Source organism: Falco punctatus (genome assembly GCF_963210335.1).
Source record: "Falco punctatus genome assembly, chromosome: 4".
Taxonomy (NCBI): domain Eukaryota; kingdom Metazoa; phylum Chordata; class Aves; order Falconiformes; family Falconidae; genus Falco; species Falco punctatus.
The window spans coordinates 93635324-93653203 of NC_137583.1; the positions used below are offsets into that span (position 1 = coordinate 93635324).

The following is a 17880-nucleotide window of genomic DNA, read 5'->3' on the forward strand; positions in this document are numbered from 1 at the left end:
AGTTCAGTGTCCATTTAGAAGAAATTTCATCTGTTACTTTAATACAAGCTCTTTTTATTTCGTTCTTTTGCTTTTAAGCCAACATTGAGACTTATCAAAAGATTGCATTTGGAAAAAAAACTCTTAAAGCATTTTTCTCATATACTGTAACTTAAAAGGAATGTGTGAAATTGGAAAGTATTACACAGAAGTATTCTTTTTCCTTTGTTTTTTTAAAACACATTTTTCCTCAAACCTGCCTCTCTACCAATGTCTTTTCCCACAAGACTCCAAAGGAAAAATGACATCAAATGGTAAAATCCTGTTGTATGTTATTTCCAGAAGAATCCATGGAAATCTTGAATATGATTTTATCATTTGCTCTGTAATGTTCCATTGTTTAAAGGAGTAACATACTGAAGAGTATTCAGTTGCTGAGTACTTGATGGTAAGCAAAAGCTGATGTTTCTGTGACTATTACAAAACACTTAGGAATTTGTAGCACCCCAGATCTGTTGTATGATAATAGGAGTTAGAAATGGAAAACTCTTGTTATATCAGCTTGACCATCTCCGACACCACCAGATGGTTGTCCTCCTTGTGTACTGATTTGCAAATGTCATAAGCCATGTGGCTTCCACCACTTCCCTTGGGAGAATACATGGCATTAAAGCATCCCTGAATACTTCTTTCCTTGACTTCATCTTTTTGATAGGATTTTATATCTCTTCATTGCACCGAGCAGTTCCTAATGTTGCTTTGCCTTTAGCTATTTTATTTGTCTCCCTTTCCTTTTTTTCTAATTCCCACAAAATCACACAGTTATTAATGCTGTTCCTTTTGGAATGTCTTCTATTTTTTTGTATCTTTCTGGTACTGAGGAGCCATGGGCTTATGTGTGCTGTAGGCTGTAAAGTGTTGGAAATCTCTGCTGGAGAAGCTGATGATTATGTATGAAGGTACTAAGTTGTTTTGTGGCCATACAAGTTAACCTTGCACAAGAAGCACAGCACAGGCCCTAAAAAGTATATCAGACTCACTATTCATAAAAAGGTGGGCTTTTTCCCTCTATAAACCTAATATACTTTTTATTCTATGTTTTATTGAAGTTGGTGTAGGATAAAGCTGCATATACTTTGCGTGTACGTATATAATCTAAATTTGTTGAAAGCTTTGTTCTGATGATTATATGATGCATGTTTAAAAGATAACCACACTATTTTGACTTAAATACAGGTACACACTAACAAGAGTTCTGTGAATAACTGGAATGTTTTTTAAGTTTCTGACTTGAAGCAAAAAAAATTAGAAAATGTTTTATTTTGGGACAACCTCCAATGATTGATTCAGGTTTCTCTTTCTCCTCAAATGAAGTGTTTTGCTCAGACTTCAGATCTGCTAACTTATTAAAAAAAACCCAACCCCTCAAACATTTTATTCAAGGTAGTTTATTTATAATACTTCAGTGTGAAATGAAAATTCAAAATTTTTGAAAATATCAAAAATGCTGTAATTGTTTACTTTTTTTAGCCAAATTGATCTGACAAGTTCAGCAGAAATTTGACTGATGATTTGTGTGACTGGCATTTGCAGTTTTCTAAGGAAAATAATCTCAGCTGAAAAGTTTGCTCTGTATTAGCTGGAGTTACATAGGTAGATGAGGAGCATTTGAAGTTATACTAATGGCGGGCTGTAGGTCTTCAGATGTCAATTATGAGCTGCAGCCAAACTATAGGAGTAGAAATTGAATGTAATATATGTGTATCGTATCCATGAAGGATCTTGGGTCTTCCTGCAGGCAGACACTGGGTGGCTGTCTCCAGGAGTAGGATTCACTGCTATTCATATGAAAATGGTGGAAAATCTTGCCCTAAAGCTAACCTACCCCTGGAGTTTTGCCTATCTGTCATGGTGATCACTTGTCTGGGAAGATAAAGGTTTTGTTAATAGTCAGCTGGCTGGTCCATCTGTCTGTCTGGGAAGTCAACAAAACAGCACGAGGAATTAAGCAGGCAAAAGACCGATTACTATGGTATTACTTCTCCCCAGGAAAAAGAGAAGTCTGTGTAAAAAAAACCCTGTTAATATGTTATCATCTGTTTAATCTCAATGTACATGGCTTATATATATATATATATGATTTCCCCCCCCCCCCAACAGCAAATTATTAGACCCCCCCCATTTATGAAAAGCTTAATAGGATTTTGGGTTGCAGAGAATCGGAAGGTATAAGCATGACGAAGAATAAATGGAAGCATCGACATTTGTCTGGCCATAATTAGTTAGGTTTTAGATTGGTATTGTGCATATTTGCCTTGGAAACCACTGAATTAGTTTACTGCTTTAACAAAGGCTGATAGGTAATTAGAAAGAAGGGAGGTTTGGCCACTGAAAAGAGAACTCATTTTTAGAGATTTAATTCCTGGCAAGAAATATTTGTTTCAACTGAAATGTGTCATTTGTGGCGACTTCTTGTGATCAGCTCTAAACGAAAATAACTATTTCTCAAAAAAATTGCAAGCTTTCCTAGAAAAATGACCAGGATTTCAGAGGTGGTTTTGATAAACCAGATATTTGGAGAAAATAGGCATTTTTAATCCAAGATTTTGGCTTCACTGAAATTTCCCACAGTAATCATCAATGACTTCATTTCAGATAGGTAACTTCTTTTTAAGGAGCTTGTCTTCTTGCAGGCATATTCCGTTTGCTCTGTAATAATTTGGGGGGGGGTGGGGGGTGGGGGTTTTTTTGGTTCCTGAATGGAGCTTAGAATACTGATATTAGAGCTACTTACAGAGCTCTACACTGCTTCAAGCTAACCAGCATCCCATTCCTCTTGTTCTTCTCTCTTTCATATCTACAAATGTAAACCAGACTCAGTGTTTTGGCACCTCCTTGCTTCTTACAGAACCCATTTATTCCATCAGTGTGTGTATGTGTGTGTATGTATATAGGTATGGATATGGGACTGGGATCATTAAAAGAAATGGCTGTGCGCCTTGGGAATTTTTGGTCATGTCACTGGATGTGTTTCCTGATGTTCAAGTTTGGTAACATCACATTAGACACATTTGATATGTCTTGGGCATTTTCTAAATACAAAGCAGAACACCTAAAGAAAACATAGAAACTTTGCAAGATTATAAATGTAGGAATCTGAACTCTGCCATTTACAGCCTGAGTAGGGTAATCGCAGGAACTGGGAAGCAATGCACACCTCCGTACCTCACCCAAAACAGAGGGGCAGTAATTCCATCTACTTCTTCATTCCTTGGATCTCCTGGTTGCAGCTCTAATGTTTTTTAGGTGTTGGGGTTCTCACCAGTTTTGTAGTAGGGATGTGCATGAGTATGTGTGTGTGTGTACACCATATGAAGCTGAAGACAACAGTGTAATGCAAAACAAGCATCGCATAACTTACTATCAGGATAAAATAGACGATAGGGTTATTTAGTGGCTGTACTTTGGAAAACAAAGAAATTGCCTTGGAAGGGACACTGTAACTTTTCCTAAAGTGTCCCTTTTCGCAGCTGGCCTGAGTTGCCACAGGACAGTGTCTGTGGAGTCACCATTGGGGGCTATTGCCTAGGGGCATGAATGCACAAGAGCTGTGTAAGGTTTTTGAAAGTTAATTAAAAAAAAAAAATGTGAAGCGACACTTAGTAAATGTTGCCTTTGTCATTACCTCCTTGTTATCTCCATTGTGTTACACTGCTACTACATGTCACTGTTAAGTCAGAATGACAAAAGGAAGATTTTTATCAAGGTTCTTTAAATTTTGTGGGAATAGACCCTGCTATCCCCAAGGTGAGAGCTGCCTCTTCTACCCCTGCTATTTTGTGGCGCTTTAGAAACTTAACCATTGATACCTTTGTGTAGGTTGGACTTGTGGTGTTGGTTGCAGTTAGTAGGGAGCATATTTGAGAGTGAGTGATGGAAACTTGTTTCACATCCTGTGACATATATGGTCCCTTAGGACACAGAAAAGTTCACGGAATTAAATCCTTTCTCTCAGTCACACTACTTCCTAAACTAAAAGCAAATTTAGTTGATTTACACAATTGTTTAATGGATGAGTCAGTCCATGCTTCCTGCTCATTCAGCTACCGTCACTCCCCTTTCAGATACAAAAATCTGATTATTTTTCAATTATGTACACAGTGATCAGTGACTCACTTGAGAGGCAATGGTAAGGCTCACTTACCCCTTTTTATGGAATAATAAACAATATAGGATACTGATCATGTCCAGTTTCTCCTGGTAAAGCAGCGTAGGAAAGTTTGTAGCTTGTCCATCATGGTGATCAGTCTTCTGCACCACATTAGAACTGATGATTTTACACTAATCCATTTTGCACTCCAAGCAAGCTGTGTTAGTTTGCTTGTGATATGCAAGATATTGTTGCTTGTTTTAACTTTCTGGAAAGCCCTTAGGATTGTGTTAATGGAATAAAGTTTAAATACTAAGAAATAGGAAGCTGCATATGTTCCTCAAGAAGTTTGTAATGATCAAGCAAATTATTAGTGAATTGATGGGAGTTCTTAAAAAGAGAATTACCATGATTTTCAGAAATGTGACTTGAAGGTGCTGGGAAAAATCTGTCATCATTTGTTAACAAAAAAGCAAAAAGCTATTAACTTAGGTCAGTTGGAACATTTTGTTTTGGATCCAAAATTTTATGAAAAACAGTTACTTTAAAACTGTAGTTTGTTCTCAGGCTGGTTTGTGTCAGGTCTAGAAATAGCAGTATTAACCAGCAGGCCATGAGATGGGGTGGTTTTTTTTCCCCTTTTAAGTGGGAATAGCTGTAGAAAGGGGTGCCTCCCTTCTCTAACTTAATATGAATTCAAAATAACTTTTGTTGTCTTGTTGTAACAGCCCTTTTTTTCTGAGTCACTGTATGAAAGAGAGACTGGGAAGCATTGAATACTGTAGATCAAACACTTCAAAGCCAACTTTGACTTAGTTTTATGCATGCTTCAGAGTAGACTAATGTACAATAGTATCCAGGAAACTCAGCCAGTAATTCATAAGAGTCCAAAATATTCTCTTTAGGATGAATCATAGCAGCATAAACGATAGGATTTGAGAAGATCCTTTAGGTCATCCAGTTCAAAGCCTGTGTGTCTTCCTCTTCACTTAATACCCCCTAGGATTTCACCTACCCTGTCTTTGCAAACCTCTTATATCCTTGACTCAGTCACCTCCCTGGGTAGTTTCTCCCATTGCTTAAACCTTACACCGTCATGCTTAGTGTGATCAATTTATGACTACAGAAAATGATCCTTTCTCCTCCCTTCTGCCATCATGCTCAAAAATCATCTCTCCTTTTAAATGTTTGGGGTTTAGGGTTTTTTGTTTGTTTGTTTGTTTTTCATTGTTTTTTTTTTTTTTTTCTTCTTTCTTTCTCTAGCTTCATGAATAATAATTCCAGGAAAGCTGAGGGGTTTTTAGCTGTCTTTGGTGCTTCTGTCATTGTAACTGATTTTCTTTGAACTTTCAGTTTTCAAGACTCAGTAATACATTTTGATCTAGAAATGAACTTTCTGTGACTCAGTGATATGTATGCATTAAGTTTTGTTTTTCAAGAGGCAAATTAACACAGCTGAGGTGTTCTCTGTCTTTGTAGGAGCTGCTTCCATGAGTGTGCTAATGTGCTCTGTCTGACAAATACATAAGCAATGTGAGGGATTTAAGTGACTGAAGGTGTTATTTGTTTTTGACTTCAGATATACGCAACCTCATATTACTAATCAGGATATTAATGTGATCATGTACTTTAACTCTGTTTTGAAAACTTACCTCCAAAAACTCCTGGGGTTGCCTACTGCAAAATTTTTTGAGGTTATTTCCAAAAGCAGCTTCTCAGTTCATAACTGTACTGATAAACAGAGATAGAAACCTTTTAATAGACATTTGTCTGAAGTGTGTGCTCAGACCAGTATTATTCTGAAATGATTTTTGGATGATCTAGAAAATGAAACATTGAGAACTTTATAATGGGGATATGAAGGTGGAAGGAACAATTTTTTCTCTGATGAAATCAAGTAAAGGAGCTTTAAGCTACAGAATTTTTAATTTTACACTCTGAGTTTCTTAGGATCTGCCTCAGCTAGTCAATATGCTGATGAGAAACCCCTGTGATGTTAATCATCTCACCTACTATAATGTAGCATGTGCCAATTAGATTAATGTGAAATTTATGTTATTCTGCTAAATTACTAATAAATACTGAATGTTGAAAAAATACAGGGTAGAGGTGGGAAGGATGATTATTATAGCAAGCCCTGTTTTCATGCTGCCTCCATTTTGGAGTTACACAAGAAAAATAGCTGCAGTCTATGCTCATGTGGTAGTTCTTTGATCCATGCAGAAGTATTCCAGTTTCCCTACAGTCATGTATGGCGCTGTCGGGCAAAGCTGTGCAAAACTTAGGTAAATCCTGCTATATCGCTTCAGTTATGCCAGCCCATAATTACAGTGAACACATTAGGTCTAGGGAATCCACTGTGTTTCATGAGCTTGAAAGTAACCGTTCACATGGCCCATTTTGGCTTGGCAATTTGTAGAAATAGACACAAGGGTTATTTGAAAGATGTCAATGTCATGGAAATAACAGGTTTTGAAAGCATTATCTTGCACACTATTTTATGGCTCAAGTAAATTGTTTTGCATTATAATCATATAATTAGATTTTAATTTTTAACATGCTAAGTTTTCAGCCTAATAAAGGAAAAGATGCATTAGGATATTATACCCTGTCCATGAAAATTGTTTTTTTCCCCCAATATTTTTGTAAACCTTCTTTGCTTAATTTCTCTTCTGATAGGCTTCTTAGATGCCCTCTAGCCAGTCCTCAAATGTATTGACGTTGAGGGCACTGTGCAGTGGCAATGTCACATGTCTTACCCGTGTAATTTAGTAAGTGATCCTAATGCACAAGTTAATGCCTCTTACCAGTCTCTGGTAAATCTGTGACTACTCTCTTCAGGTACTAAGGGGTGACCATAATTGTACCACCTTTGTGCCATTTCTCATTCAAACTATGTGCGAGTCTGACTTTTGTGAAGAGTGTGCAGAAACCAGTTTCATAATTCTTGCAAACTCTTTTCCTTGATTATGGTGGGAAAGTTGAATATTCTTCGGTATCATTTTATGTAGTACAGACCTACGAACAGCTCCAGATATCACCTCCACAAAGCTATATACTCAGGAACAGTAGTAACTCTGAGCTCTGCAGTGGCTTCTACACTGCGTTGAGCTACGTGGGGTATTTCACTGCAGATGCACGCCTTTAACAGCTTTTTCCACTGTGCTACTTCTGCAGGGCTTTCCTCAGCAAGTATCTGTATTTAAGATTGTTATTTCCATGAAGTATTTCAAGTTGGTATCTCCTTTTATCTTCTCTCAGCCTTGTTAATCTCTTAGTCCTAAAGCAATATTTCTTTCTTCTCTCCAGCATTTGTAGCTCATCTTTGTTTTTATAATCCGCACATTCCATTATCATGCTGCCTACCTCCTTGCCCTAGATCATTAATGAAGCAAGTTGGGACCTGCTGCTGGTCTCTGTAGCATCCCAGCATGTGCCGTGTGATAAGAGTTTTGAACAAAAGAACTAGCATTCACGGGGCTGACCTTTGTAAACGCAAGTCAGCTCTTAACATGGTATTTTTAATTGTACTTTAAAAAAAAAAAAAAAAGTAGAAACTTCAGTAAGGGGAACTTCTTAGCCCCTTGGGGGCTTTGGGCTTCCAGCTGTTGCTGAAATTTTACTGCTTTAGTCTTTTGTATCTTGATGATTTTATCCTTGATCTCCTGCTCTGTTAGCTTCACTGATGCTTTCCCTCAGTTCAAAGCTTGAGATAAAATTTGTTCAGTTTAGTACAATCAAACATGAAAACCATTGTGAATATTGAAATCCCCAAGCACCAAAAAGCATTGGTAGTGTAAAATAAAAACTGAAAAAGAAATCTGTATGTTTCTGTTCACGGAGAATTGCACAGATCTAAATTAAAGCATATTATTTTAAAATTACATAGTTTGTTATTGATAAATTCTGGTGAACATGGTTGTGAAGGCAGTTGGGCTGACAGTTGACTGTTGAGTTGGGTTTAGAAGACCTGGATGCTCCAATTTTACTCTGCTGACCGACTGTTGGATCCTGTCACTTGACTGGGTGTGTGGGTATTTCAGCCTTCTTCAGAGGTGACTCGTAAGGAGAAAACCTCAAAACATAAAAGCTGTGTGTTATTTTTATTATTATTCATATATCATTTGGAGATGATCATTAGGAAAGGATTTAAGTTAAATCATTTTCAGCCTAAACTAAAATGGACATGTAGGAAACTGCTGGGTTAAAAATATCACTTTAAATTACAGTCATTCAACTATGTGCATATACAAATATGTGTGATTATCCACTGTTAATTTTCTCCCTTAGATATTCCAAGCAACTTTGAATAAGTTTCTATCCACTTTTCCAGTTCTGCCAGGTTCATTATTGCAAAGATTGACATTCAGTCCAAGATGGATTCATCTCTTGAACTGGTATTTCAAAACAGGAAACCCATACTCTTGGTTTAAGGCAGAAATTATCTTCAATCCAGAGGTTTTGCTATTTACCTCTTGCACAAAGTGTTAGTCTTATATTTAAAAAAAACCAAAAAAACAAAAAAACAAACAAACAAAAAAAACCCAACAAAAAAAACCAAAAAACAAACTAACACCTTGTTAATTAGTTTATGAAGCCTACTTTTCTATTATTTTGTAATTTGTATTGCTAGTTTTACCTAGAAAAAGAGGCAAGGCAAAATGCAAATAGATTGGAGTAACTATCTCAGATCATACGCCCAGTTGTTCTCTGTCACTTTGTGATGTAAAAGTAGTCAGTGGTTTTGTAACTTAGACTGTATCATCCATCATATGCATAAAAGAGCTGATGTGAAATTGTTCTTCTTGCCTTAATTTTTATATTTTCTAAATTTGTGAGTGCTTGACTTTGCAAGTTATTCATTTTTATCCAGTTTTGCATGTAATGAATTGTTTCCTCCAGCTATAACCAAGGCTTTTACAACCTGATAGAATCAACAATATAGTGCATATAGTGGCCAAGTACACTGATTTTTTAAGCATCTTCTTTTTGCTTTATAGCTTTGTCTGAGGATGCAGCAGAGGAAGCAGAAAAGCCATGAAATCTGAAGAGGACCCTCAGGAGGAATTTCTGTCTGATGTCAGATGCATTTTATAATGCAGCAGTACCAATCCATTTTACTCTGTACTGATTGCAGCTTCCAGGAGAGGACTGTGCTCATTTATACAAGTTCCATTCTAATCGTTTTGGTTGTATCTCCCTGCCAGCTACTAGCATCCTTTCTGTAAGCAAAGTTTAAGCACTTACCCAACTGTGGTAGGGGTGTTGTGTTATGTTTTGCAATATATCAGCCCTTTCTAAGGATTCAGTTCATTGATCAAAGACTGTTTACACATAGTTAAAAGCAACCTTTGTTTCAGGATACATTTTATCTTTTTTTAAAAGATATTCTGAACTGTACCTCCCTTTGAGATTATAGTAACATTTGTTATATCACAGTTTTGACAAAAGATAACTATCTTGTTTCCTCCTGTACTAACATTCACGATTCTAGACAACTGAATTCACCACCAGAAGAAAAACTGGTAATCCATCAACTTTTTTTCCCCCCTTTCATTGCTTATACAGACTCCTACTCTCTAGAGATATAGAGTAAAATATGGTTACTGGACATAAAGGGCAAACCTTTTTGCCATTAACTATGTCACTATGAATGTGAATAAAGTTTACGCTGTAAGTACCTTCAGCACAGCGACACACAGATCTTTTTATGGTTACCTGTGATTTCTGTTTTTCTTGTCACTCAGTCTGTTCTAGTTTATGGGTAAGATTTTCAAAATTAACTAACAATTTTTGAGTGCCTTAATTTTTATTAATCCTGTTGAAGGCTGAGTTTTTAGAAGGTGCTGACTGTTCACCTTCTGAAAGTCAGGTCCATGCAAGCTGTCTGAAATGTATCACCCAAAACTGAGGCAATCTTTTGAGAGGACCTTGGCGTAGGGTTGGAAGCATCAGACTCATGTCTGAATTCCTGAGAGGGAGTTGAGACATCAATAACAGGTACTCAGAACTGAAAATAACTGAGACCTGGGTCAAGTGTAAAAACAGGCCGCTTGAACGAGGCCTCTCCTGGCTGTTGCTGGTTCATACCAAAATACAAGTTGAAGTCTTTTGGGTGGCAGGTACAAAAAGCACTGCTAATCTCATTTTAGATTCTGGTGGATGCAATTGCATGAGGCATCTCTGCATCCCGTGCTCCTGTTGGTTTCTTCAGCTGGGGTTTACCAGCTCCTGCTCTAGCTGTTGAAGAGGTCCCTCCAACCCACTTCTGTGCTGTTTCCACAGAGGTTGTGACAGTTGCTGTGGTCTGTGCTAGCTTGACCTGTGGATAAAAAGGAGACATTATTTTTCTGGATGTCTTAAGCCATCAACAGTCATGATCTCCATATCCACTTTCAACATTTTTGCATGCAACTCCAAAACAAAACCAGCTTTGCACCACTTCTGCATCAGCTGCTTTAACCCTCTGGTCCTGCGCTGGCTCAGTAAACATCTTATAACCACGTTTCATGGAGCCTTTTTCAACATGTTAGCTATTAAATAGAGCTAAGTGGCCAGGGAACTGGGTAAGGCTTTTGATACCTCTAGGGCTGAAGCAGCAACTCCCAACAAAAATGACTGTCCCCCCGGAGACCTTGGATATCTGCAAGTTGTGGGGCCAGAAATCTTGCTGCTTTCCCAGGAAAGAAAAATCCTCCCCCCTGCTTGTTATGGAGTGATTCTTCTGCCTGAGTTTTCTTCCCTCTGATCCCTCCCCCGTGGTTTTTGTCAGGAGGGTAGCATCCAACCCATTGTCAAGGTACCCTACTGCGCTGAGAAAATTACACAATAAAATAATCTCCTGTAGTCTCTGTGCACACCTCCATGACCAAAGAAAATCCATGGAGAACTAATCAATTACTGTAGCTATTAGGCTTAAACTTTAACTATATATCTCCAATCTTCTGTTGTCCTCTTGTCAGCGGCTACTAGGTAATCTACAAAAATCAGCCACAGTTACTACTGAAAGCCTGTACCATAACGGTGTAGAATCCTGGGCCAAAGAATCCTAAGCTATATGTTTATGTTATAGCTGGAAAGCACACTACTATGAGACTTCTGTGAAATATATTGTTTTGTCATAATTACCATTATTGAATGTGATCCCAGTGCTCAGAGCTGCCTGGCTTCATTGGGAGTTTAGGGTAAACAACAAGTAAGCGCTCAGGTAAACTATATCATCCACTCTTATTTAAGATATTTTCTGTTGATTTAAGATGTAAGGCTCAGAAGCACTCTTATTTGCCTTTTCTGCTCCATGCTTTGTAAAATGAGGTCCCACGAGAACAGTTTTACAGAAAGGGGGAAACATACTGGTAATAAAGGGTATGTGTGTGTGTGAGGTAGAACTATGTGTAGTAGTAATGTGTGACCTCTTTGTATATTGCACTAAACTGCTGTATTTGATAGCATCATCAGGATTTAAAAGTTGCATTGAGTAAAACTTACTTAGTTTCCCCCAATGCCAAAGAGTCCATCTAGTTCAGAGGAAGGAAGTCGTTGAGAAGTAGTCAGTTATGCAGCAGGCTAAGAGGAAATATTGTAAAGTAATTCTTAGCATCTCTCAAATGCAGGTTGAATTATTACAAAAGTTCTTTTTGGTTGGAAAAAAATCAGGCCAATTACAGGAATTTTTGAAGTTAGAGAGTTGGCCAACTGAAAAATGTAAGGAGATATTGCTAGTTCGGGGGGACCAAATGTTTGGTTCTCATCAGTGGTGTTTCTGAGTCCAAGACAGACATTGCTGGCCAGTCAAACTATTCTGAACGGGATTTTAAAGTAATGCCTGTTCAGCTGTTCTGCTTAGCTTAAATATGCAGCCTGTCTGCACATTTAGCTATTCGAGGAGAATTTTATATGTTTAGGTGGCTCACAGATAAAAATGAGTCTTGAGTTACCATTTTATTCAAATTAATTATGTATACATAAAACTAAAAGGAATTTTGTGACATTTTGCAAACCACATTGAGAGTCATGGCAACTTCATTATATTTGTGCTATAGCACTTTGAAATGCATTCTCTAAAACAAGTCCTAACAAAAAATATGTATCTTTTTTCCCCCTATTAAATAGGTAAATACTTACAGAGTTTATTTTCTTGGTAGAGTTTATTTTCTGAATGTCATTGTCCAAGGGCTTTTCTTTCACATCGCTTTTGTGCTGTTGCAATTTAGGAAAACACATTAAAACAATTAATACTATGCTGATCAAAATCTGGAGGTCTGGGCTCTGCTGAACTTTTGGGCTTTGAACACAATGCTGAGTTCAAACTAGGACTGTGGTTTCCAGCCCCAGATTGATTCTTCTGTCCAACTGTTACTAAACTATGACACAGAAAAACAACATTTCTTTACTTTCAAGGGGCTGGGCTTCGCTTTAGAATGTCTTGTCTTTTTCTCTTCTTTAGCATTTACTGTACAGTGAGCATTAGAGATTTAGTTTCTGTATTCTTGTATTGCTTATAAAGAGTAATTTGCTGCCATAAACTGAAATTTGCTGAACAGAGATTATATTTCTATGTGAATTCCTTCCAGCATAAAAAAAAAAAATAAATACAGGGTATGTGTCATATTGAAATAAATATCTTTCATTCTTATCAGAATATTCTGTTTATAAATAGTCTATTAAAAAATACTGCAAAGGTGCTGTGAAATATATAACATACTCCTGAAACTAAGCTTCTGTGTCTCTTCTTTGTTTGAAATTAACCTTGAGTTTCCCATAGCCTTGTTTGTTGTCACCCCTTTACATCATGATGCTTTGTTCATTTACTCCCTTGTAGCACAAGGTTCCTCCGGTATTTATGTGGCATCTTCATATGCAGTTTGCAGGTGACTTAGTTCTTTTGCAGCTCAAAGGTAAAGTTTGCATAGATTTTGGTAGGTTCACAGCTTAATCCAGTCCAGGGGACAGAATGCCCTCAGGTCCTGTTGAAACAGGTGAGAGGTGGAGGCACTCAGTGTCTACAGGGCTGGGCTTCTAATTAGTGAGTGACCCAAGCTAGAAGTGTTTTTGAATGCATTGTTTCTATGAGAATTTATTGTAATATTCCAGTAGACCAAATTCAATGCAAGTTTGATATTTATATAGAGACTGAAAAATATTGTTTGGTTTAAAGTCTGAAACTCCTCTCTACTTGTCTGTCACCTGTCTTGTAAATTCTTACTTATAATGGTCAATAGTATCAGGAATTATCATCTCTGTCATCCTTCATTGCAAGATAGCTAGCTTTTTCTTGTATAAAAGCTGCTAATTAGGGGAATATGCTTTATCCAGGAGACTAGCACATGGCAGCAGAGACACCTAGCACTTTTGTTAGCATTAAACGTATAGCAAGTGATTTAGTTAATCCCAGGATGGAAGCATTTAATTGATTTGACCTGGTGTTCTCTGACAATGTGTCCTGATCACTGTATCTTTACATCTGCTATAGCAAGGAGTACAAACTAATGCAACATGCAAGCATGTTTAAAAAAGTATAATTGTTATTTTAAAATACTGTGGTATTTTCCAAGAGTTTCATGTTGTCGAAAGCAAAAAATGGAGTAAAATACCATTATGTTTTCGTATGCGGTCATTGTAGGTTGATGTTTCCTTTGTATGTGCTGTCACGTGCTCAGATTTACCATGTGTGCACAGGTCATTCATGCTTGCAGATGAACCTGCTGTATTGAAGATTTTGGTATCCATCCTCATTCTTAAAGTGAAGGGTTGAGCAAAATCATGTCTTTGCAGCAGGAAAAATCGCAAAAGTAACCAGGAGCCCTGGAAGAGATCCACACCCTCAAGCTACGCATGTGAATTGATGTTAGCTCTAATGAGAGTATTTCCATTTGATATAGCACGAGTATATTCTATTATTCACTTGTTTACTAGCACCACTTTAACACTACTACACTCTCATCATAAAATAATATTTCTTTTGGAAATTATTTTTGGCAAAATCAGTTAAGGCTCCAGAGCAACATGATAGCACTGTGTGATAACATATTTTGATTCATCCATATAAGCAGAATAGAGACTTGGAGTGCTTCCGAGGTGGGAATGGTCATTGCAGAACACAGCTCACCCTCTGCCACAGCTCCAGCTGGGTGCAGATCGACAGTGTATTCAGCTGCAGAAACAAGATAAAAGCTGTTCCGATTATGTAAGCTGTTGCCTGATCAGAAATGTTGAAGGGAGGTCGGTCATCCTGAGTCATTACTGTAACCTGATTAGAGGCCCACATCTACTCCCGTTGAATTTCACTGAGTATTTTGCCATTGATTTTGACAGGACAGCATCCATGCTTTTCTACTGGAGGCTGTGTGCCGTAATAAGTTGACGTATCAGCACCATTTAACTCCTAGCTAGATGATATAATAAGTTATGAGGGCTGCTCCAAAAGGTACTGCTCCCAAAATACCATATGCATGAGGGTTAGCTAGTCAGTATTAATTAAACAGCAGCTGCATTCCACCCCAGAAGCAGTTGCTTCTCTGTAGAGGGTGATGCTGATGGGCAATAGACCCTTGCAGAAGAAAACCCCATAGCATTTTATACACATTATTTCAGCCACTTATGTGATGCAGTCACTCTCAGGATGATGTATAGCAGCTTTTCAACAACCAAAGCAGGACTTCTAAATAGTTTAAGAAATCAGGCAATGAACAGATGCTCTGCTCCCCAACCAAGAGAATATGGGAGGGAGGTATTTCCAGGACACATTCTATTAAGAAGAATGCACTTAACTTAATTTGGCATTTGATTAACAGAAAGCTTGGCCCTCTACCTTTTAAAAAGTTCCTATAGTTTCTTTAAATTGATGATGTTGTTATTACTATTTCCTGAATTACACATACTAATCAAAAATTGGCAACTCCAGTCTCCTCTCATTATACCGAGAAGTTTTATCATTGTTAATGAATGTAACATAGGTGCTATTCTAAGACAACTTTAGGAAACAACAAGGGTTTTGATCCAAGGATGGCTTTGGACCAGTCCTCCTTACCTTGCTAAATCTGATGAGGCCATATGGTAAAGTCTACAGTGTGTTTGGGGAAGAAAAGAGTTTTTATTGTATTGATTTTATTACTTTATTAATTTTAAAGGGTAGACCAGTTCCACAGCATTTTGGAAGTGTTGGAGAATATAGGAAGAAGTTGTTCTATAACAGATGATATTCCAATTCATAATTCAATAATTAATAGTTACTTCAAGTACCCACAATATATTATAAGCATGGTTGGATTCAATTACAAGAGACATACAGGGATTATTGTACTTTTTCTTCCCCTGATGGTATAATGATGTGGAGGCAGTTGGGATCCATAAATACTGGAGAACAGTCAAGTTGCTACATACATAACAGGAACGCCTTTTTCCAGCTGTCTGGATGTGCAGTGTCTTCCTTCTGCTTGAGCAACGACTGTAACTAGTTACTGGTGAGAATACAGCTTGGTTAGCGTGGTGTGATTGCTTCTGATCCAGTAGAAACAGAGTTTCTCTTGGCAGAGTATTTCAGTGCCATGTTCCAGCACTGACTAGATATTTCATGGTGGTACGACACATATCTTTTGTCATGACACTGGACAGCTGCTTTGTGGGTTTCAGGGTGCAAGTCTCAGAACAGTTGGGAGGTGTGTGACTTGGGAGGGGAGCGTTTTGCCTGTTGCTGTGGGCACCAGTATTTCAGCTGTAAGGATTTGCCCCTTCTGACAGTGACTAGAAGGCCTGGGAGGAGGAAGAGGAGGCCCAAGATGCTGGAATCCCAGCAGGATCATGACCTACCGTTCCCATGCCAGGTACCACAGAGAAATGTATTCTCCTGAGGAGAGGAATCCTGCCTCCCCCAGGTAAGGCAGTGCCCCCAAAATTTGTACACTCAGGTGTTTGGTGGTCAGGCAGCAGAGCTGAATGCCGTGATAACAACCAGCTTGATATCGGTAAAGGGCTGAAAATGAATGTTTCTGTGGCCAAACGACCAAAGAAGAATATGGACGATATGCCTGGCCTTTCAGAATAGCTAATGGTTTATCATTGCAGTGCCAGTTACGCTTACCTAGTCCCACAGCACCATGAAGCAGGAGATGGAGAGGCCCAGGAAAGCACAGTTCAAGCAGAAGTGGGTGATGCTTCCTTGCTGCAAGCAAGCAGGACTCAACAAGGTAAAGTGTGGTCTTCTATGGAAGTGCTACAGGTGAGGTTGGCAAAAACAAGCTGTAAGAATTGTAAATATGTAGGACGTTATAGGTCATGGATGATACACACTTAGGTAGAAGGAATTGATTTTATGTTTCTATTTTTTTCTTTTTTTTCTAAACAAAGTTATTCCACATTAAGCATTCATTAGCTCATCTCATGGGGAGAGGAGCCCTTCCTTGGTTTTCATTCCTTAACATCACCCACATTTTTGTAGATAGCAGTCACTCTTGCAATTGTGTCATTCATTTGTTTTCCTTTTTGCTTCTTTTTTTTTTTCTTTCTAACAGATCCCATTGACCATAAATCGATGATTTTGTCTAGCAGCCACTTTGTAGATGTGTTTTAAAATCCTGAAAGAAGGAAAACTTGCAGCAAAATGAGTGTTTGGTTAAATCTTTGAAATACAATGTAGCTATTCTTCTCTGGGATGAATAACATTGCTTTCAGCATCAGGAAAATAATGAATGGAAAACCAAATGTGCTCTAAAGAAGCTGAAGCCTTTTTTAAAGGGCTACTGCCCAAGTATGTCATCCAATGGAGGAAAGTTGGTAGCTGCATTGTTTTTTGTACGACAGCTACCCAGACGGTGATGTGATACCTTTTATTGGGCTAACCAAAGTTAAAATTAGAACTGAGCAAATAAATCCCAATGAGTAACAGAGTTTGTACATTTAACCTTTCTTGCTGCTTATTAAGATCAGCTTTTTCAAACCTGGCCACTGATTTTTGGCTTCTAGTTTACAGCATGCTGAGAGGGCCCAGTTGCTAAGCCTGGTTAACTTCCTAACTTCAGCTTAGCAATTTTGATCGTGCAAAAACTACGAGGTACAAGAATACGGTCTGGTCCTACTCGTTCAGGATTGTTGCACTGGCTAGAAAAATGGTTTCTACAAATGCTCTTCCACCTCTCTGTCATTTGGAAATATCCACAAATCTGAACCCAAAGCGTTTAGCTCAGTGAGGCTTCTTAGGTCTCAAACCAGGGGGCACATCCATCCCTCTGGGGCTGAGTGAGGAAGTGAGTTCAGCCATTTACCTGTCTGTTTATCTGGTATAGTTTATTGCTATAGTAGAGCTGGGGGAGGCTTTGTGATAACATTTATAGAAACCCACATGCACTGTGATCTTTTTGTCTATAGAGGTTTGTTACCAAATCACTTCCACATTGGCTTCAGATTTGAAACTCATTTCTCTCTGGTCATTGTCCTCACTACTGTAAATTTTTATGCACCAAGTTTAAAGACAAATTATTCCTTCTCTGTATCATGTTTACTCCTGTCAAAAGATACCTCTCTTTCAAAACCAGTCGTGCACTGCTGCAAGTGAAGTGAGCATCACAGCAGAGGTAACCAGATCAAATTGCCTGTAAATAGTGAAGTTGTATAACTCACTGATTCAGCATCCAGCGGGTGTGGTGGAGCAGTTTCCAAAATGGTAAACTTACTCACCAGAGTGGCCAGAGGACGTTTCCCCGAACACAGGGGGAAAAAAAAACCAACACAAAACTAAAACAGCCAGAAGGGTATAA

The 17880-nt window shown here is 38.1% G+C and overlaps 1 protein-coding gene across 2 annotated transcripts in view; it reads left to right on the forward strand.

Annotated features, from left to right (window-relative positions):
* The window catches only part of BBS9 (Bardet-Biedl syndrome 9), a 308046-nt gene extending 298231 nt beyond the window's left edge, over positions 1-9815 (forward strand). For both annotated transcript variants that reach the window (XM_080383273.1, XM_080383274.1), the window contains exon 23: positions 9130-9815. In XM_080383273.1, coding sequence (XP_080239399.1) covers positions 9130-9170 — 41 coding nt within the window. In that variant the 3' untranslated portion in view covers positions 9171-9815. The remainder of the gene's footprint in view (positions 1-9129) is intronic.
* The last annotated feature ends 8065 nt before the right edge of the window (positions 9816-17880 follow it).